Source organism: Zasmidium cellare, assembly GCF_010093935.1.
Source record: "Zasmidium cellare ATCC 36951 unplaced genomic scaffold M409scaffold_2, whole genome shotgun sequence".
NCBI classification, from domain to species: domain Eukaryota; kingdom Fungi; phylum Ascomycota; class Dothideomycetes; order Mycosphaerellales; family Mycosphaerellaceae; genus Zasmidium; species Zasmidium cellare.
In genome coordinates this window covers 867,987-887,744 of record NW_022986946.1, presented here as the reverse complement: position 1 = coordinate 887,744, position 19,758 = coordinate 867,987, and the positions used below count along the sequence as shown (strand labels likewise).

At 53.2% G+C, this 19,758-nt stretch overlaps 10 protein-coding genes across 10 annotated transcripts; 7 read left to right on the top strand and 3 right to left on the bottom strand.

The window, feature by feature from the left end:
- Nucleotides 1–171: 171 nt before the first annotated feature.
- On the top strand, nucleotides 172–2,400 carry M409DRAFT_49461 (uncharacterized protein; the record flags this gene model as incomplete). Its single annotated transcript, XM_033811253.1, has 11 exons — nucleotides 172–415; nucleotides 468–525; nucleotides 579–613; nucleotides 664–677; nucleotides 734–958; nucleotides 1,017–1,150; nucleotides 1,198–1,273; nucleotides 1,327–1,445; nucleotides 1,496–1,691; nucleotides 1,742–1,804; nucleotides 2,002–2,400. The coding sequence occupies 11 exons, from the start codon at nucleotides 172–174 to the stop codon at nucleotides 2,398–2,400; spliced, it is 1,563 nt and encodes a 520-aa protein (XP_033673847.1).
- A 618-nt stretch (nucleotides 2,401–3,018) lies between these two features.
- On the top strand, nucleotides 3,019–5,555 carry M409DRAFT_49460 (glycoside hydrolase family 55 protein; the record flags this gene model as incomplete). The annotated part of the gene is made up of 2 exons (XM_033811252.1): nucleotides 3,019–4,429; nucleotides 4,480–5,555. 2 exons carry the CDS (start codon nucleotides 3,019–3,021, stop codon nucleotides 5,553–5,555), a joined length of 2,487 nt encoding a protein of 828 aa, XP_033673846.1.
- Nucleotides 5,556–5,667: 112 nt separating this feature from the next.
- M409DRAFT_62599 (uncharacterized protein) lies at nucleotides 5,668–7,164 on the bottom strand (the record flags this gene model as incomplete). The annotated part of the gene is made up of 1 exon (XM_033815246.1): nucleotides 5,668–7,164. One exon carries the CDS (start codon nucleotides 7,162–7,164, stop codon nucleotides 5,668–5,670), a length of 1,497 nt encoding a protein of 498 aa, XP_033673845.1.
- Nucleotides 7,165–7,561: 397 nt separating this feature from the next.
- M409DRAFT_16906 (uncharacterized protein) lies at nucleotides 7,562–8,743 on the bottom strand (the record flags this gene model as incomplete). Its single annotated transcript, XM_033803816.1, has 3 exons — nucleotides 7,562–8,395; nucleotides 8,446–8,577; nucleotides 8,630–8,743. 3 exons carry the CDS (start codon nucleotides 8,741–8,743, stop codon nucleotides 7,562–7,564), a joined length of 1,080 nt encoding a protein of 359 aa, XP_033673844.1.
- A 266-nt stretch (nucleotides 8,744–9,009) lies between these two features.
- Nucleotides 9,010–9,759, top strand: M409DRAFT_49457 (uncharacterized protein; the record flags this gene model as incomplete). The annotated part of the gene is made up of 3 exons (XM_033811251.1): nucleotides 9,010–9,082; nucleotides 9,136–9,557; nucleotides 9,613–9,759. The coding sequence occupies 3 exons, from the start codon at nucleotides 9,010–9,012 to the stop codon at nucleotides 9,757–9,759; spliced, it is 642 nt and encodes a 213-aa protein (XP_033673843.1).
- A 204-nt stretch (nucleotides 9,760–9,963) lies between these two features.
- On the bottom strand, nucleotides 9,964–11,568 carry M409DRAFT_49456 (uncharacterized protein; the record flags this gene model as incomplete). Its single annotated transcript, XM_033811250.1, has 1 exon — nucleotides 9,964–11,568. One exon carries the CDS (start codon nucleotides 11,566–11,568, stop codon nucleotides 9,964–9,966), a length of 1,605 nt encoding a protein of 534 aa, XP_033673842.1.
- Nucleotides 11,569–13,027: 1,459 nt separating this feature from the next.
- On the top strand, nucleotides 13,028–13,831 carry M409DRAFT_62596 (uncharacterized protein; the record flags this gene model as incomplete). The annotated part of the gene is made up of 3 exons (XM_033815245.1): nucleotides 13,028–13,114; nucleotides 13,177–13,381; nucleotides 13,443–13,831. The coding sequence occupies 3 exons, from the start codon at nucleotides 13,028–13,030 to the stop codon at nucleotides 13,829–13,831; spliced, it is 681 nt and encodes a 226-aa protein (XP_033673841.1).
- Nucleotides 13,832–14,302: 471 nt separating this feature from the next.
- M409DRAFT_62595 (uncharacterized protein) lies at nucleotides 14,303–16,786 on the top strand (the record flags this gene model as incomplete). Its single annotated transcript, XM_033815244.1, has 7 exons — nucleotides 14,303–14,421; nucleotides 14,486–14,604; nucleotides 14,656–14,758; nucleotides 14,811–15,375; nucleotides 15,468–15,536; nucleotides 15,592–16,161; nucleotides 16,229–16,786. The coding sequence occupies 7 exons, from the start codon at nucleotides 14,303–14,305 to the stop codon at nucleotides 16,784–16,786; spliced, it is 2,103 nt and encodes a 700-aa protein (XP_033673840.1).
- Nucleotides 16,787–17,161: 375 nt separating this feature from the next.
- Nucleotides 17,162–18,697, top strand: M409DRAFT_62594 (uncharacterized protein; the record flags this gene model as incomplete). The annotated part of the gene is made up of 8 exons (XM_033815243.1): nucleotides 17,162–17,428; nucleotides 17,498–17,553; nucleotides 17,614–17,654; nucleotides 17,707–17,771; nucleotides 17,820–17,861; nucleotides 17,912–18,108; nucleotides 18,159–18,537; nucleotides 18,593–18,697. 8 exons carry the CDS (start codon nucleotides 17,162–17,164, stop codon nucleotides 18,695–18,697), a joined length of 1,152 nt encoding a protein of 383 aa, XP_033673839.1.
- A 306-nt stretch (nucleotides 18,698–19,003) lies between these two features.
- Nucleotides 19,004–19,550, top strand: M409DRAFT_62593 (uncharacterized protein; the record flags this gene model as incomplete). The annotated part of the gene is made up of 4 exons (XM_033815242.1): nucleotides 19,004–19,094; nucleotides 19,152–19,189; nucleotides 19,242–19,299; nucleotides 19,366–19,550. 4 exons carry the CDS (start codon nucleotides 19,004–19,006, stop codon nucleotides 19,548–19,550), a joined length of 372 nt encoding a protein of 123 aa, XP_033673838.1.
- Between the last annotated feature and the right edge of the window lie 208 nt (nucleotides 19,551–19,758).

The window sequence follows — 19,758 nt, the reverse complement described above, 5'->3', positions numbered from 1 at the left end:
TTTCTGCGTAACCCGGCGTCGTGGTGCGCCTTGCTCGACACGGCCTGCGGCCGTTCCTTCTCACTTCAAGAACTCCCTCGCGCTGCGTTTTCGCCGCCTGTGCTCTTCTGTCCTCACCGCTCGCAGCCTGCTCCAACCTAACATTTAACGGCTCTCCTGCAATCCGCAACAATGGGAACCACCGCCCTACCAGACTTCAAACCAGAGGACCAGCTCGATGGCGACGAGGGCGCCATGGTCCAGAGAGGCGGCACCTCTACAGACGCAGCCGACATGAATCGTATGGGGAAGACGCAAGAGTTGCGCCGTAACTTCAAGTTCGTAGGAATCGTCGGCTTCGTCACCATCTTGCAGGCCACGTGGGAAAACGTGCTACTCGCAAACTGGTTCGGCTTGTATAATGGCGGTACTGCCGGTGAGACAGTCCCTCAACCGCTCCAGATATCATTCGCTTACTTCCGAATTAGGTCTGATATGGATGACCATCGCAGTCTGGTTGCTCATGCTCTGCATGATCGCCTCGCTGTGAGTTGCCATCTTAGGTTGATATGATCATTCATCGTCTGACTTCGTGACAGCGCAGAGATGGCTTCCATGTCTCCGACAAGCGGCGGTACGTCGATCGAATGATCTCAAGCCTGATGTGATTGCTGACGTTTCCAGGGCAATACCACTGGGTATCGAGAAATTCGTGCTATTTGTCCATCTTGCTTTGTACTGACCTCGCCGATAGGTCAGCGAGTTCGCACCTCCGTCTTTGCAAAAGCCCCTGAGCTATGTCGTCGGCTGGTGTTGTTGTCTCGGCTGGATAGCTGGCGTGCCCTCCTGTTGTGTGCAACTCGCGGGCATGGTCCAGACCATGGTACTCCTCGTGCATCCAAACGCCGATGTAGGTCAGCTCTGGCAAACGACTCTGCTCCTGTACTGCTTCATCGCACTGGCCGTGGCGTTCAACATCGTAAGTGTACTTAACAACAGTCTCGACCCCTGAACAAATGCTGACGAGGATGTGGCAGTTCTTCGCACAGCACCTGCCATTGGCGGAGGGCATTATCCTTTTCGTCCATATCTTTGCCTTCTTCGTCTTCCTGCTTGTGTTCTGGATAATGGGCGACCATGCTCCAGCCAAACAGGTCTTCACTGAGTTCCAGTAAGTTTGAAGAGCGTGTGAGAGTGGCCTTAGCTGACAACCCACAGTGATGGAGGCGGCTGGGGCACTGGCTTGTCTTGCCTGGTCGGGCTTGCAACTCCTGTTTGGTGCTTCATTGGACCTGTGAGCAGATCAAATCAGGATTGCAAGAGGTATGTGAACTGACAATGCCACAGGATGCCGGCGCGCACATGAGCGAGGAATTGAAAGATGCCTCCATCCAGCTACCTCGCGCGATGCTCTATTCGACAATTCTGAATGGCATACTTGGTGTTGCTATGCTGATCAGCTTTTGGTAAGGCAGACGATGTTCGCATGTGAGATCCTCCTGCTGACACTCAACAGCTTTTGCATCACAGATGTAGAAGCACTGGTTAATTCCGACTCGGATTTTGCCATTATTGAGGTCTTGTTCACCGCGACCGGTTCCCACGCAGCCACCGTTGTCCTTGGAACGATTCTGGTAGTGCTGCTGTTCTTCTCCACGGTGACCACAGTTGCCAGCGCCTCTCGACAGATCTGGGCTTTCAGCAGAGACCAGGTGAGGATTTCGACATGCGTTGTTTTCATCCTCCACTGACACTTTCTCAGGGCTTCCCTTTCTCCACGTGGATACGACAGGTTGCTCCCAAGTACGAGATCCCGGTGAATGCTGTAAGTCTACCGCGCGCTCCTCGTTACGCTCAAAGTGGAACGTCTATCCCCGATACTCTCGAGCTGTTCAGGTATTTTGAGGAACGATTGAGAGCTTGCTAGCTGTGAGAATGATGGGGATGTCCGTTCAATGCGTTCCACTTTGGGCGGGTCGACGAGGGTTCTCTTTTGGGATTTCTTCCACTAACCCGGTGTAGCTTCTGGTGTGCCTTGGAGTTTCCCTCGTCATATCAGTCATCAACTTCGGCTCGGATACTGCGTTCAATGCTGTCGTCGGCGTCTCCAATGCGGCACTTGGATTCTCTTACATCGTCTCGGTGGGATGTATTCGACTCAAACGCCTGCGCGGCGAGCCTTTGCTGCCCCGTCGCTGGTCTTTGGGCAAGTGGGGTGGCCCTATCAACGACATGACGCTGGCGTTCCTCGCCGTGATATTTGTCTTCTCTTTCTTCCCCACCGACACATCCGTCAACTTCGAGAACTTCAACTACGCGATCGTCATCTTCTCGGCCGCGTGCTTGCTTGCGCTGGCCTACTACCTGCTAGGAGGTGGCCGCAAATATATCGCTCCGGTGTCCCTGATCAAAAACGAATGAGCTTGGTGCTCCGGTAACCGGTGGGCGCACGGCGGCTTGGTGTTGGGTGGGTCGTGAACAAATGGGCGAGACCTGCGTATGGGAATCTGCGGATTGCGGGTTTGATGTCGTTACGAATGGGATGTATCAACTGCAGCAGGGTTCGGAGTTGGGATGAAGAGCAAGCTGCGAAGCGCGCTTCTCCTCATTTGGTGGGTTTCATTTCAGCTTCCATGTCTCATAGATTCGACGACTTCAGGCAGAACTTCGTAGAGAACAAGCCTCGTCGTCTTCCTCGCGGATGCTGATCGCCATCTGGTACCGCCTTTATGCCACGGTAGCACCTGCCTGCAGAGCCCGCTGCACGACGTCCGGGCGGCGTTCCCCTCCACAGGCATCACCCTGCGTCAACCAGGTACGGGAAGTCTATCTTCCCACAGCCGCTTGATGACCTCCTCCCAAAAAGGCATGAGAAGGATGCCGGGCGATGTCACCCTCCAGAGGGGTAGGGATGATGGCCGTATAGGTGAGACCTTCATTAGATCGACGACTGGTGGCCCTATTCGACATGCCGATGGTTGAATAGGCTCTGTGTTCTGCGTCTGCTTCCTAACCTCACCTATCTGCAGGTAGGCCAAAATGCAGTCCTTACTCAAGACATTCGTTTGCTGCTCCTTTCTTTTACAACATGTCACAGCACAACAACAGTACCGGGAACCAGCTCCAGCCTACATTATAGCTCCAGACCCGACAGAATACCAAGACTGGCTGCCACCGACTTCGTACTCTTTCTCTTTCGGAAACAAGAACGATTCTGTTACTCCATGGAAGCCATGGCATCATCCCCGACCTCCTCACTACCCACGCCCACCAGTATGTGGCGTGCAGAACCCTTCGCCTCAGAGAGAGTTCTGGCTTTCGACTTTTGAGGGTGCACGCGAAGGCATTTCTCCATTCCTGGTTGACGGTCACGACTACAAGGTGTTTCGCAATGTCAAAGACTACGGCGCTACTGGAGATGGCCACACCGACGATACAGACGCTTTCAATAGAGCAATCACTGATCAAAGCAGAATGGGTGGCGGCAAAGGTGCTGGTGGAAGCACTGGACAACCAGCGCTGATTTACATCCCACCCGGAACTTATCTGATCTCGTCTTCTGTGCAGTTGTTCATCGATACTCAGGTCATTGGAGATGCCATCAACCCACCAACGATCAAAGCGTCGTCCCAGATGAGGAACAATACAGTGATGATTGCTGGATACGATTTCGGTCAACCATCTACCACAAACTTCTACATTGGCCTCCGAAACGTCAAGCTTGACACGACCGGCGCGGCTGCGGGGGATACCATCTACGCTCTGAACTGGGCCGTTTCCCAGGCTACGAACCTCGTCAATGTCGACTTCGTCATGCCTGTCGACAGTCAACATATCGGAATCGAGATGGATGGCGGTGATAGTGGAGGCGGCTCTGGTCTGTTCATGGGCGATTTGACCTTCGAAGGCGGGCTCATTGGTATCCTCTTCAACAATCAGCAATATGCTATCAAGAACGTAAAGATTAGAAACACCCGCACTGGAATTGCAGTCAAGCACGCATTCGTCCTCAACATGCAAGGCATCGACTGTGAGAACGTCGGCATCTGTGTCGACATGGGACCGATTGATGTAGCCGGGTCCATCAACTTGATCGACAGCAGCTGCAAGACCTGTGGCATCGTCGTGAATGGCACGAGCTCGATCTTGCTCGAGAACATTTCTGTCAGAAACTCCGGACCAACTTTGAAGGTGAACGGCACTGCGTGTCCTATTGGTGATCTGACAGGCAAGACATATGTTCAGGGGCATGTCTATCGCGATGGTGCTGGCCGGCCTAGCATCTCCTCGAACGAAACGACTCCAATTGCTCGTAACGGCACATTCCTACCCTACACCACTCGTGGCAGCCTTACTGGTAGCGATGGACGTTACTTCACAAAGAAGCTTCCTCAATACGAAGAGTATCCTGTCTCCGCTTTTGCGTCCGTCAGAGACGCTGGAGCTAAGGGTGAGTGCCCTGGTCCCCTATAGAGAGTAGGAGACGCTAATGTCAAGCAGGCGACGGTGTTACGGACGACACGGCAGCAATCAACGCGGCTTTGGCGTCGAATGCCGACTGCAAGATCACCTACTTCCCACATGGCGTGTACCTGGTCACAGATACCATCTACGTCCCGCCTGGCAGCCGTATCGTGGGCGAAGTCTGGTCGACAATCACCGCTTCTGGCGATCACTTCGCAGATGAAAACAACCCTCAGCCTCTGATCCAAGTCGGTAAACCAGGCGAAGTCGGCCTCTGTGAGATCACAGATATGCTCTTCACAGTCGCAGATATTCTCCCTGGAGCCATCCTCACCGAGATCAACATGGCCGGAGCCAACCAAGGCGACGTCTCCTTCCACAACACCCACTACCGCATCGGCGGCGCCGCAGACTCTCTCACCGAAACCGCTTGCCAAACCGAATCAGACCCATGCAAGGCCGCCTTTCTCGTGATGCACCTCAAGAAGACCAGTTCAACCTACATCGAGAACGCGTGGCTCTGGTCTGCGGATCACGATCTTGATGGCGAATACAATCAACAAATCGGCACAGGTCGAGGCATGCTCATCGAAGCCACGCAAGGAACATGGCTCCACGGCCTGGGCTCCGAACACCATACGTTATATGCGGTACAGTTCAACGATGCCAGCAACGTCTTCGCCTCCCTCCTCCAAGTCGAAACCCCCTACTGGCAACCCACGCCCCGAGCCCCAGCCCCCTGGACGCCAGACCCGGCCTGGAACGACCCGGACTTCACCGGCTGCAACGGCAACGTCTCGCAATGCTACATGCAATGGGCGCTCCGCATCATCGGCGAAGAAACGCATACTTTGCCCTTGTACGGCCAAGGCTTCTGGGTCTTCTTCAATGGCCCGAATTATGGTGCTTGTACGGGCCCTGATGGGGTCTGTCAGATCAATATTGTGGATTTGGAGGGGTTGAGCAGGGGAGATGGGGTGGATTTGTATAATTTGAATACCAAGGGGGTGCAGAATTTGGTGACGATTGGGGGGCCTGGTGGGGAGGTCGCGGCGACGCAAGCGGGGAATCCTGGGAGTTGGGGAGGTGTCATTGCGGCGTATCTGGTTTAGAGACTTCCTTTCTGGAAGTCGGTCTAGGGGACAAAAGCTCTAGCACAGTTCGATTCTCTATTTCCTATCATAGTACAAGCCCGTTCAGGGCGAAACCTTCGAGGGATACAGCCTACGACTTCTTCGCAAGCAAATAATCCCTATCCAACAACGTCTTTGCCACCCCATACAACCCACTCATAGGCCAAGTATTCCAGAACAACCCCTTCGCCCACGCCGTCCAGCTCTCATTCACAGCATAAGCCTTGCTCAGATCAACCCGAACCTTCTGCCAAACATTCGGCAGATACGTCGCATGGTACTTCTCTCGCAAAGCATCATACCACTTCTTATCATAGATCTGCCAGAACTCGTCCTCGGTGTAGAAGGCCTGAGCATACAGCCACTTGATACCTCCGAGTTCGCGGAGTTTCTTCTCGATTTGTCTGTTCTGGCTGATGAATTTGGCGTAGTCGGTGGAGCCGGGACCCCAGACGCCGACGTTGACGAAGGAGACGGATTTGTCGTCTTTGTTGTAGGCGCCGCCGCCGAGTTTTGGGTGTAAGGAGACTTCCTGGCCGCGTTTTAGAGGGCAGAGCCATAGGGGCCAGAAATCGAACTCTTTGTTGATCCAGTTGATGAACTCTTCGACTCCGCTGCGTGGTAGTAGCAGATCTTGAACGATGTATTTCGATGCATGTCCGCTTTCGTGGAGTGCTTGGTACATGACGCGAGTATGCATGAAATAGTCCAGAGCCCATCTTGTGATTCGATTGAAAGGTGTGAGGAAGTATTGGTAGGCATATTTGCCCGTCCAGAAGGCACCACGGTCGTATCTGAAGAGATAGTCCTGCACAGGTGCTGCAAGCTTGACCTTTTCTAGGCTGTTTCCGGTCGTTCTGTCGACGTGCATGTAGAACCAAGGATCGATAGATCGGCTGAACTTGACCAGCTTTACGCCAATGTCGAGTGTGTCAGTCAGACGACCGGTGACGATGACAGCTTTGTTCAGGCTGAACTGAATGCCATCGACATAGTCCAGCGACCCATCATTCGTGACCTTGTCCATCGTCGACAATGCTTCTTGTATGCTCGTTACCGGATGATATGTGAGCTCGACATAAGGTTTCGCGGGAATGACCTGAAGTTCAAAAAGCGTAGCAACCCCAAGCGTGCCAAAGCTACCAGCAGCGCCGTGGAACAGATCTGATCGCTCTGTGGGAGAAGCCGTGACAATCTCGCCATCGGGAAGTACGATCTCGATCCAATTCACAATGCAGTCGAAGAATCCATACTTGAAGCCACTGCTTTCTCCAGCCGTTCCCGCGAAGCCACCTCCAACTGTGATTCCAGGAAACTCCATTACGACAGGAGGTAGGACGCCATACGGTAGTGTTGCTTCGACGAGCTCGTCCATGGCCACATTCGGTTCGACCAGGCATGTCATCTTCTCGGTGTCGACTTTGAGGACATGGTTGAGCTTGCTGGTGTCGATGACTTTGTTGGGATCGATCTTGCGTTGCTGTGTGGTATTGGTACTGCCATGGTAGAGGCGGAAGGGCACTTCCTTGTCGTAGAACGTCTTTACCCGCGATGAAATAGCTGCCACAGCCTGCTGGTGAGCTTCCATTCTGGGGCAATGCAATTGCCGGATGCGGCGGGTGCAGCTGTTCGGTTGTTGTTGGGCTGCTTAGCAAGTTGCAGGCCTGGTTCCTATGGACAGTAGCAATGATGGGTCAAAAACAAGATACCGTTCCAACTGTGATTGTTTTGTTCTGATGAAAAGGCAAGTCAGAGTCGACTCTGTTCTTTCCATGAAAAAGGGTGCCGTCCAATCACAGTGAGTCTGTGCTTTACCAGCCACTCAACTCTTACGCGGAACATTGAGTTGCCAAGCGTCACCCGAGCAAGAGAAGAGAAGAGTTGGCTAAAACAACGGGTTGGTGACGCCGCTCTTAGATTAGCCCGTGTTCGATTGCAGAACGCTAAAACTTGGCTAAGAAGAACGATGCCTCCACAAACATTCTTCACTTCGGTGCTGCGAGGCCATGCTTCTTTCCATAGTCGAACACCTTGCCCTCGAGATCAGGCCCAATGAACAGCCATGCAATAGCTACCACCCAGCTGAAAATCGTGTCAACGAACCAGTTGTTCCTCGCGCTTCCCCCCAAAGCAGATGCACGCATTGCATGACCGAGTAATTGCGTCGTGATGATGAATCCGCCCTTCTCGAGTCCATTGATAGCAGCTTTGGCAACCTCATCCTCTGTCTGCTTCGGATCGTCTTTCTCCAAGATTTTGGTGGCCTCATGCTTGAGACTCTCTTCATGCTGAAAGCCGGGACTCGTGATTGTTCCTGGCATGACACAGTGGATTTTGATATCAGCTGACGGACCATTGATGGGGTCCTTCCTCCTTGCTCCATTGTACAAGTTCACTTCGGAACGAAGAGTGTCTGCCAGAGACCTCATGGCTGCTTTGGGACTTGAATACGGCCCATATCCCACAATGCTGAAAAAGCTGAGGGTACTCGAAGTCATGACGAAGTGCCTTGGCTTCACCAGTTTCGGGTTCGCATTGCTTGTAGTATTCGGAGAAGGTTTGATCCACGTCTTCAAAGTGGCGTGGGCCAAATAAGCGGCAGCGAAGTAGTTGATGTCCATTTGTGACCGAATTGTCTCCGGAGGAGTGTCGACGAACAAGCCAGGGTGTGCAGATCCAGCATTCGCCCACACTATATCGGGAGCATTTCCATTGTTCCAGGCAGTGACTTCACTGATGATCCGCTCGCTCTCCTCAGTTTTCGTGACATCTGCGCTGATCGAATGGAATCGCTGAGCTTGAGGGTTCTTCGCTGCAGACTGCGTCTTCGTTAGGAAAATGTCAGGAATGTAGGGGGCCGGTGGCATACACTTATGTATTTCAGGGCCTCTTCGAGTTTCTGCTTGTTTCGTGCCACAATCACAATATTGGCTCCCTTTGATGCCAACAGCTTGGCGAGCCCTCTGCCCATGCCCTGGGAGCCGCCAGTGATAACGACGGTCTGGCAGCATGTCAGTTCAGAGCTTGGTGTACCTGATCTGGATCCTGCTTACCCGCCCATCCACATCAAAGTGGTTCTTTCTCGAAAAGACACCCATAATGTCCAGCGCCAAGACGAATAGCAGAATACAGAGGCACGTCGTGGCCCAGAACAGTCCTAATGCCATTGGCAAACCCAGCACATCGCCGCGTGAGATGTTGAAATGTGAGAGTGTGTTCCTCACGAGTTACGAACAATTCAGGAGCACCTGCTCGCGCCTCTTCAGCTCGCGTCGAGATCTTTTGTGGTCTGAAATGTGCGCCTATACAGCGTAAAATTAGGCATTGGCTTTCGGCCTCATCAATGCCCCTCCATGTCGACCGTGGCCTTTGCTTCTCACAATCTTCATTGACTTGAGAACAAGACTACGATTGCCGAATCAAAGTCGTCAAGATGGTGTTCTACTTCACCAGCAACGTCGTCTCCCCGGCCGCCTACATCTACATGGGCAAAGACAAAGTAGAAAGTAAAGACCACCCACCCACCCAACCCCAAATCCACCCACTGACTCGGCTAGAGATGAGGACCTAATCGCCCACGGCTGGGACGAAGACGTCTGGTTCCACGTCGACAACCTCTCCTCGGCGCACGTCTACCTGCGCATGCGCGAGAACGAAAAATGGGACAGCCTCCCGGAAGACCTCCTGATCGACTGCGCGCAACTCACGAAAGCGAACAGCATCGAGGGGAACAAGAAGGATAACGTCACGGTCATCTATACGCCGTGGAGTAATCTGAAGAAGAGCGGGGATATGGCGACGGGACAGGTGGGGTTCAAGGATCAGAAGTTGGTGAGGAGGGTGTATGTGGCTAAGAGGGAGAATGTGGTGGTCAATCGGTTGAATAAGACCAAGGTGGAGAAGTATCCGGATTTGAGGCAGGAGAAGGCGGATAAGGAGAGGGAGTTGAGGAGGAAGGCGAGAATTGCGGCGCAGGAGAAGGTATGGACTGTACAGGGTCGGGTTTGAAGGAGTTGAGGGCTAACGATTTGAATAGAAGAAGGAAGATGCGAAGCTTGCGGACGAGCGACAGAGACTGAAGTGGCAGAAGGATCACATGTATGATGATCTTCACACGGATGATCAGATGGCCGAGTCGAGCAATCAGGACCGGGATGCAGACTTCTTGGACGACTTCATGTAGAGACAGCACTGGACCAATCGAGTCAGAAAGCGGTTGGACGAATGGAAGTATGGAACGATCATCCTGTCATTCAATGCATGCTGTCTTCTTCTACTGCTCTAATCGCCCGCTATTGGCGTCGACTCTATTACTCTGTTGAAGCTAACAAGTCATTAAGGGTATATCCGATCCCATCATCATGTCCTTCTCAAAGTCAACATCAAATTAGAAGAGCTTGTGCTCCAGCGTCATATCATTCTCTGGCTCAAGACCAACACACGCACGCAGGATGTTGACAAGCGCACTGCGCTGCTTGCCAAGAGCATTGACAACAGGCGTACCAGGAGGCGTCATCGGCGCCTTGAGCATGTAGCTGAGGACGCTCAAGACACTGTGGAAGCTCTTGTACTCCTGTTCGCCATCGTGTCGCCATTGGATACGAGTCATAAGCTCAGCCACAAGCACCAAGTCGATGATGAGAGGCGATGCAAGCAACGAGTCCTCGCAGACGTTGAAGATGCTGATGGTCTGGTGGCCACCGAGGAAGATCTCGGCGTAGTACTCGTCAAGAGCACGCTTGTTGTCGCCGACGGCGGGCATGTACTTGATGACGACGGTGTGGTCTGGGTGTTCGTCCTTCTCGTAGAGAACATTGTTGGCGGCGACCATGTCGTCGACGACGTTGGATTTGCTGATTTCCTTGGAGCGGAACTGCTTCTGCGACGACAGGTTCTTGCCGTCGTTGTTGCCCAGGTGGTTGTAGCTGGCGATGGAGGTGAGCTTGATGCCGGCGTTGATGAGGAAGTCAACGAGCGCCGACTTCATCTTGGTCTGGCCGGACTTGAAGTCGTCACCGCCGACGAAGGCTTTGTGTTGCTCGGCGAACTCGATGCAGCCTGGGACGAAGGTGTTTTGTGGCGAGCCGTTGATGAAGGGAGCGTTCTCGAGGATACTCGCGACGGCGAAGACGGTCGAGGGCGAGACCTCTTCGTGGCCGGCGTTGATCGAGTCCATGAGGTTCTTGGCGGTGTCGTTGACGCCAGGGATGATGTCGGCGTAACGCTCGGTGTTGGCAGTCCAGAGCACGATGACCTTGTCGAGACCGTGGGCGGCTTTGAAGTCGCGGATGTCTTTGCGAATGTGCTCGACGTGCTCTGGGCATGCCTTGGACCCAGGGATGATGTTGTCCGCACGGTCACCCTGGTTGGCCGCGATGAAGTCTGGGTAATAGATGCTGGGCAGTGGCTTGATGGCAGCCATCTCCTTCTTGACGAGCGACTTCAAGGTAGGCTCAAGCACCTGAGCACGGTCCATGGCAGCAGCCAAATCCATACCGCTGATGTCCCATCCGCCAATGACGAGGTCGTCGGGATGCACCATGGGAAGCATGCTTTGGAGTGGGATGTTGACATCGTTACCAGTCTCGCTGTCAGTGCCCAACTTGACCGTCGAGCTCATGACGACGGAGCCGTAGTAGTTGGCAGCACGAGGGCCCTCGCGAGTCTCCCACTGCAACTTGCGGCGGTTGGCGAGGATACCAGCGGTGACGGTAGTTCCGTTGTTGCCACCAAGACCAACAAGCATGACGCCGACTTTGCCGACATTGCGCTGGGTCTTGAAGTCGTAGACTGACGACTTTGGCTGTGCAACGACCTTGTCGTCGACACGCTTGATCTGAGTTGTGCGGTAGTTGTACTTGCTGAGGATCTCGGCATCGCTGTAGGCCACGTTGGGGCTGTCAACAACGAAGGCTGAGTCTTGGGCGGTAGTCAGCTGGGTTGCGGACAGACCAGTAGCCAGGCCACTTGGGTCATTTGCGTGAGGTGCCATCTTTGTTTTTGGTGTATTTCAAACTGTTTGACTGTCAGTAACTATCATGCAGATGGTGGCTGTCGCGGGCAAGTCGACATGTCGTCGAAAGGTTTGGTGATGATGACAGCGACGAGAAGCTTACCAGCAGAGACAGTTGACTGTGTGCACTGTGTCAAGAGAGTCAAGACAGACGAAGTAGAAGTGTCAGCGAGGCCACGTCTTTGGGAAGTCGAGAGAGCAGAGTGAGCGGAAGCTGATGGAAAGGTGGAAGAGAGGAAACAGCAAGAGAAGAGGAAATCGCGCTTCTTATGAACATTGCAGACCGCTTCCGGTCCTTCCATTATCGCGCGATCAGCTGCGTCGGCGGTGGATTTGTTCGCTGGCTTGATTGCGACGAGACCGTGAAGCTACGGTATATCTTTTATACCAGAGGCAGTCCGAGGGATGTCGTCGAGCTTCCGAATGGAGAAACCTGTTTTTCCGGGCGCTCGAGCCAATCGAGTGAAAGCGCTCGGCGCATCACGTGTATGGTTTGACAAGTTGTCACACAAGAACACAAGAGTCCCCGCTCGACAAGGCCGTACATCCAACTTGCATGCGTTCGGAGATTTGCCAGCACACCATCAAGCCAGAAGACGCCATATGCGGTTGATGAATGTTGTGGATGCTGGAAACTGGATCTCCATACTTCACGTGATCTGGAAGATCTGTCAGCGTCGGAACGGACCTTAAACTGAGGCTCTTTCAAGTGTATTGCCCGTCGGCCAGTCAACGCCGCGGAAGAGGATGTCGCATCTTGCAGCAGCTGGCGAAGGACGCCAGTCCCAGGATGTCGTAGCTCTGTCGCGTCTCAAGGTGCCTGGGACCAAGGCCTGTTCTTCAATCGAAAAGTCGTCGAAACTGAGCGCATTCACTTGGCAGTGGAACGTCGTTTAGAGGCAGGTGCGTGTCAGAGGGAAAGATCTGGAGAGGTGCGCTTGGTTGATCTCCGCATTGTCGCGTGCTGATCGCTACCCGTATTTCTTCAACGGCGTGGGCGCCGCTTCTCGTCTATTTTGAGTCTGCGACGACGCGTCCATCGTGAAAGAGCTCTGGTAGCAACCACCACGAAGCAGGTTTCGCAACGAGGCGAAGTGCATCGCCGTCCATTCAAGATGTCTCAGAATGACCTCGCGCATTGCGACAGAGGCAATTGTGCATGATGGTGTGAGCGCCACCGCTGCAGATTCACGACAGGCCCCCCTAGCGGCAAATGAGATTGGACGGATGGAGAAGCCCATAGCGGCCTGCACGCGCCAGCAGCAGTAAATACCAGTGCATCGCCCCTCGCCCCAGTTTGCTCTCCTTCCCTTCTGCATCCTCTACTAGCCTCCGGTCGTTACCATAGCACCTGCGATTCCTTCACTTCTCATCTAGCAGAGAGCATCTTCTTGACCACCAACAACACTTCGATAAACACCCCATTAACACAGTCAACATGCGCTACTCCATCATCGCCATTGCGCCATTCGTGGCCGCTGCCTATGCGCAGTCCTCGGAGACCACCGAGTCTGTCGCGCCAACCGTGGGTCACTTCCGTCTCCAGGTGTTCCCTTCGATGCATGGATCAACTGACAAGCATCGCAGGTTGTCCCAGTTGTCTCGGGCGACACCACCATCTCCAGCACTTACACTTACTCGAACACCTTGACCAACTTCCTCTCCCTCACCAACTCGCTCGGCGTCGTCACTGGCCAGCCCACCCTTACGAACGGCGGCGTCGCAGTCACTAGCCAGCCTGATCTCCCAGCTGCCATCACCTCGCAGCCAGAGGTGGCCACTATCCCTGCTGGTGAGCACACTCCAGAGGTTCCCCCGAGTATCAACAGAACTTCAAACTAACTCATCATCAGGTCTCCCATCCGGCATCAACACTGTCTACATCGGCAACGGCTCTTCTTTCAGCTCGTTCCTCGTCAGTGTTGGCAGCTCTACCACTGGCGTTGTCGGCGGCGCTGTTGCGACCGACGCCACCCTTGTCGCTGGCTCCGGTGTCTCTGCCGCGACCGGCAGCCAGACTGGCTCTGGATCCAGCGCATCCTCCACTGGAAGCTCTTCCGACAACGACTCTGACAACTCCTCTGGCTCCGGCTCTTCTGACGAGGCCTCCAACACTGGCAACAGCGGCCCCTCTGCCACCGAGAGCTCTGCTAGCTCGACTTCTTCGTCGGCCGCCGACTCGATCAAGATCGCATCCGGCAGCCTTGTCGGTCTTGGTGCTCTCTTCGTTGCTCTCCTGTAAAGAGATGGTTTTGGTTTTTGTATAGGAAAAAAAGTCTAATGCATAGTGTGGATACAGCGTGGACAACAGCAATTCTGGTTTTGAGGGACGTTATTCAGAGGCGCACGACAGATTACGATGTCAATACCCGACAAGTTTTTCACGTAGCAGCATGGTTTTTCTTGCTACACGTAATAGCATATTGTATGAACTTTGCGAAAGCACGCTGTGTCTCGTCAGTCTCCAGACAGGTCCTTCGTGCCATGGGGCTTCCGTCACTGTTGTTGTGACTAGTCTGTTGATTTGTTCATGTGATCGTTGAGCATGTAAGGGACGCAGACAAAACAAACATGAACACTAACAGCTGCAAGGTACCCGTCCCGCTTCTGAATCCACAACCACCCCTCATCACGAGACCCTCCAAACGCTGAATCCAACATCACCTCCAGCCGAAGAACGACAAAACATCACGACTCAGGTACCTCCGCAAAAATGCTGGAGAGCGCGATAGACCAGACGACTCTGCAGCAATATCTGGCAGACGACCCGCCCACCGTCGTGCCGCTGGCCATCAAGCCTCACTTCGAAGCTCTCAGCAAGCAGGAAAAGAAGTAGGTTATAGCCAACACTCCACATCAATCTCGAGACCTTGATGGCTAACCATGCCATCTGCAGGTACGCACACTACATCTCTCGTGCTGCTTTCTCCGGGACGAGGATCAATTTGCGGCAAGTTTCGCCGGAGTCGGAGCCTATCTACGATTTCATTCTTGCTCTTCATAAGAGCTGCAATGGTGTGTTTTGGGGTTCAGTTCGTCCGAGGGCGATGTCCTGATAGGTTCTAGGCGACTGCAAGAAGTTGCAGTCTCAGGCTGGCGTCTCGGATGAGGATCTTAAGCATTTCTTGAGTTATGCTGCTCAGTTTATTGGGAATACTGGAAACTACAAGTGCGTACTTATTTACATTGCGGTCTCAATCACTTGTACTGATGCTTGTCAGGTCCTTCGGAGATTCCAAGTTTATTCCTCGTCTGCCTGCCTCACAGATCGAAGCTCTTGCAAAGGCCTCGCCACAGGCCGAGCAGCTATGGCACCGTATCAAAGATGACCTATACGAGTCCACGTCCATCGGCAAGATGCATCTCGGCTACCCAGACAAAGGCCACGTCAGTACATACTACCCTGACTCGCCTGACATCACGCACGACGAGATCGAACACGTGTCGGACTTCCTCAAGAACAAGGGCCTCATGCCAGAGAACACGAGACTGCGAAAGACATCATCCGGTGACTATGAGCTACTCATCGCCTCTGCGGTCACCGAGCCAGCCCACCGGGACCTCAAAGAATCCCAGTGGACTCTCGAGGGGCCTTTGAAGGGCAAGAAGCTCACGCTTGTCTACGGCGATTACAGCGTCGAGATGGGCAAAGTGGCACGCAACCTTACCGAGGCCAAGAAGCATGCACTCAACAACGAGGAAGACAAGATGCAAGGTGAATATATCCGTGCTTTCCACGATGGTTCCATGTTCGCACATCTGGAGTCGCAGAGACATTGGATCAAGGTAACCTGACGTCCCCCCCCCCCTCGGGGGTCAAACTACAAAAAACCCCAACTACAACAGAGTAAGTCGGTATACAGCTAACGTTGCTCCAGGACAAAGGACCAACTGTCGAGTCCAACATCGGCTTCATCGAGACATACCGAGACCCTCACGGCATCCGCGTTAGTCCCAACACGGCACACCTCCGTCTGACCACCAGAAGCTGACGAGTTGTAGGGCGAGTGGGAAGGCTTTGCGGCCATGGTCAACAAGGAGCGAACCAAGGCGTTTGGGAAGTTGGTGGAGTCAGCCCCATCACAAATCCCCAAGCTGCCTTGGCCCAAGGACTTCGAGAAGGACAAATTCTTGGCGCCCGACTTCACAAGCCTTGAGGTCTTGACCTTTGCTGGTAGTGGAATCCCTGCAGGAATAAATATTCCAAACTTCGATATAGTGAGACAGGATGAGGGCTTCAAGAACGTGTCACTCGGCAACGTCCTCAGCGCCAAACCGCCGAAAGAGCCCACTCCTTTCATCAAGTCAGAAGATCAAGAAGTCTGGGACAAGTACAACAACGAGTCATTCGAAGTTCAGGTTGGCCTTCACGAATTGCTCGGCCATGGATGTGGCAAGTTGCTCCAGGAGACTTCACCCGGCGTCTTCAACTTCGACCACAAGAATCCTCCAACGAATCCAATCACGGGCAAGCCCGTTTCTACTTACTACAAGCCTTCCGAGACCTGGGGTACCGTCTTTGGCGGAATGGGGCCCTCGTACGAGGAATGTCGAGCTGAGAGCGTGGCCATGGTAGGTTCAGAAGTCCTTGATATTCCCGTCGGCGCTCGTGGAGCTAACGTCTTACCTTTTCCAACAGAGCCTTTGCCCTGACTATGGCATCCTTGAGATCTTTGGCTTCCATGGTCATGAGGCGGCAGACGTCCTCTACATTTGTTACCTCTCCATGGCCAGAGCTGGTCTTGCTGCCCTCCAGTTCTGGGACCCGAACAGCCGCCGTCATGGCCAGCCGCATATGCAAGCTAGATTTGCGATCCTCAATGTATTCCTTGAGGCTGGAGAGGATTTCTGCAAGCTCGACTACACGAAGGACGACCTCTCAGATCTGACCATTCGCCTCGACCGCAACAAGATTGAATCACACGGCCGACCAGCCGTCAACAAGTTCCTGCAGAAGTTGCACATCTACAAGTCAACAGCAGACTTCGAAGGCGGCAAGGCTCTGTACGAGAAGTACACCGACGTGAACGAGTGGTTTGCCAAGAAGGTCCGTCCCATCGTCGTCAAGAGCGCGAAGCCTCGAAAGGTCTTTGTCCAGGCCAACACGTTCCTTGAGGGCGATGATGTGGTCTTGAAGGAGTACGAAGCAACACCGGAGGGCATGATTCAAAGCTTCGTGGATCGCGACTACATATAGTCACTGTCGAACATAAGAGAGGCATCAGTTCGTGTCGGAAGTCGTGGACGCAGTGTCCACAATTCTGGCAGCCAGCCAGTCCACGTCGAGAACCTTGATGTCGCGCTCATACAAAGCCGAGACCTCTCCCTGCTTGCGCTACATAGATCTTCCATGACACGGCCGAAGGACTGACCCTCGACACAATCTTCTTGTATTCGAGAGATTGTCAACCGAAGCCACCATTGAATCTGCAGGATCTTGCCCGCCGCGGCGGGGTCCGCGCACCGCGACATGACAGTTAGGTAATGTCTTCCTGATAACTCTCCTCTACACAAACATCTCTCTCTTCAAAATCCAAATCCATCTCAATCCCTCCTACAACCACACCACAACATGTCCAACAGCATCCCCTGGCTCGCCGCCCTAGCGGTGACCGCATCCGCCAGAGAAATCACCTTCCCACCCGTATCTGGCATCCAACATCCAATGGCCGGCGTCGACATGAGCGCAAGCCCCATCAATCCCGGTCTCGACATTTCATCCGCTATGTACGCTGGTCTATCGACGTATGCGAACCTGCCCTATGTTCATTGTTTGGCTGGGGAGGGCGAGGAAGTGGAGCCTTATGATATTGCGATTTTGGGGGCGCCGTTTGATACGGTATGTCTGTTTTGTGTGGTGTGCAGTGGTGTTTTGTTGGGGGGCTTTTGCTGATTTTGATGGTGGTAGGGTGTTACTGCTCGTCCGGGTGCACGATTCGGTCCAAAGGGCATTCGTCAAGGGTCGTGAGTATGCTACGTTTTTTTCGTTGTCAAAATGATAAGTTGGCTCAATCGTTGGTTTAGGACTCGTATATCTCCAGACTTCTCTTACTCGGTATATACTAGTTTGTGACTTTCAAGGGAACGCATGAGAAATGGAGGCTGAACTGTTCCCAGGAAAGAACGCATTTCAGCAAGGATTGAGGGCGGTCGATTGTGGCGATGTACCGTTGACCTTTCTTGTACGTGCTTCTAGGTTTTCATGGCAGAGTGACGCTAATTGGAGTTAGGACAACACCATCGCGTTGAAACAGCTTGACAAAGCTCACAAGGTTCGATTGAATAAGGCTGATATTTGCTTTGATTGCTGAGACAACAGCAGATTATTTCAGGGCGGACTGCCAACGCCACAGCTTATACCGTGCCTCGAATCGTCACACTTGGTGGCGATCACACAACAACGCTTTCAGCACTCCGGTCGACGTACAACCATTGGGGAGAGGTGTCTGTGATCCACTTCGACAGCCACTTGGACACCTGGGACCCAGACGTTCTAGGTGGTGGCCTCTCCCATTATGCGTAAGTTCTTCCAGTTTTCTCCCGTATTCGAAGACTGACCAAGTGGCTAGGGGTATCAACCATGGCACATTCTTGCACATTGCCCACGAAGAAGGTCTTATCCGCAACACGTCGATGCACGCTGGTATCCGAGCGCCCGTTTCGAACAAGAAGTACGACCTGAAGAACGACAAGGCTTGCGGGTTCCATATCCTCAAGGCCCGCGACCTTGACAAGATCGGCACGGCTGGGTTCATCGAGAAGCTCAAGGAGAGAGTGCAAGGCTCCAAGGTCTACATTTCCGTCGACATCGATGTGCTTGATCCTGCGTTCGCACCAGCTACGGGCACTGCTGAAGTTGGAGGTTGGACTACGAGAGAACTTCTTACGATTCTGGATGGCTTGACGGGCATCGAGTTGATTGGAGCAGATGTCGTCGAAGTTGCACCGGTGAGTTTGTAACGCTGATCCTCTGATGGAATGAGCAATCTGACCTTGTGCACAGATATATGACAATCCTGGTGAAACAACACTACTTGCCGCCGCTGAAGTAGCCCATTCTTTGATCCAGCTAATGGCTGACAAGCCGGTCAAATCGTTGAAAGATTGACAAAGTCAAGGAGTTTGTATCGATTAGCGCGAAGAGATGAGATTGCACAGCATGTACTCACTTCTATGCCGTGACCATGTCGTGTCAGGACAGCCTGTCCCGTCACAAAAGTGACAGTGTATCGTGGGCCTGCATATGTACGCCGTTGTAGATCCATCTCCCTCTGCATCAAATGCCAAGAAAACCATTCCCGCCAAACCTTCCCTGTGTGCATTGCGCCAAAATCCACAATAATGGAGAAAGAACGAACTTCTCCCGAACATCTATCATCGTCTTAAACTACATCCATTAGTCAACACCACCGCCATGTCCGGCAAGTTCGAGCCCAAGCACAAGGTCGACCTTGATCCGCCGAAAGACGACATCATCAGTCTGGATCATTTGTCCAAATGTGATGGTTGGTGAGATTCGTTCTGGAGAACGCCACATCGGAGCTGATGATGAGGGCTTGCAGGGAAGCATGAAGGATATCCGACTTATGTCGCTATCAAGGTACGAAGTCACTGTCTCGATGCCCTCGATCGACGGACTGATATGATCACAGGGCACAATCTTCGACGTAACCGGCAACAAAGCCTACGGTCCCGAAGGCTCCTATAAAGGTTCGATCCCATCCCATCCTCAAGAAATCCCATCCCCATTGACTTACATCTAACGACACTTCCCAGTCTTCGCCGGCAGAGACGCCTCCCGCGCCCTAGCACAATCATCCCTCAAAGACGAAGAATGCCGACCAGACTGGTACGACCTCCCGGACGACCAGAAGAAAGTGCTCAACGACTGGTATACGTTTTTCAGCAAGCGCTATAACATCAAGGGGAAAGTCGAGGGTGCGCAGAATACGGGCGAATGACTTGGGTTGGAGAGGTTGTGAGATGAATTGAATGATACAGATGGGAAGTTGGTCGTTATTTGGTGTGGGTTGACTTTCCGTCTCTGTGTACATGTCGCCTGCCTCGACCTGGTATGTGCTTCCCGCCATTTAACGACCTGAACTGAAGTGAACGCGAAAAGAATTCGAGAAAGGCACTCAAGTGGGTATGTCCGTCCAAACATAACGC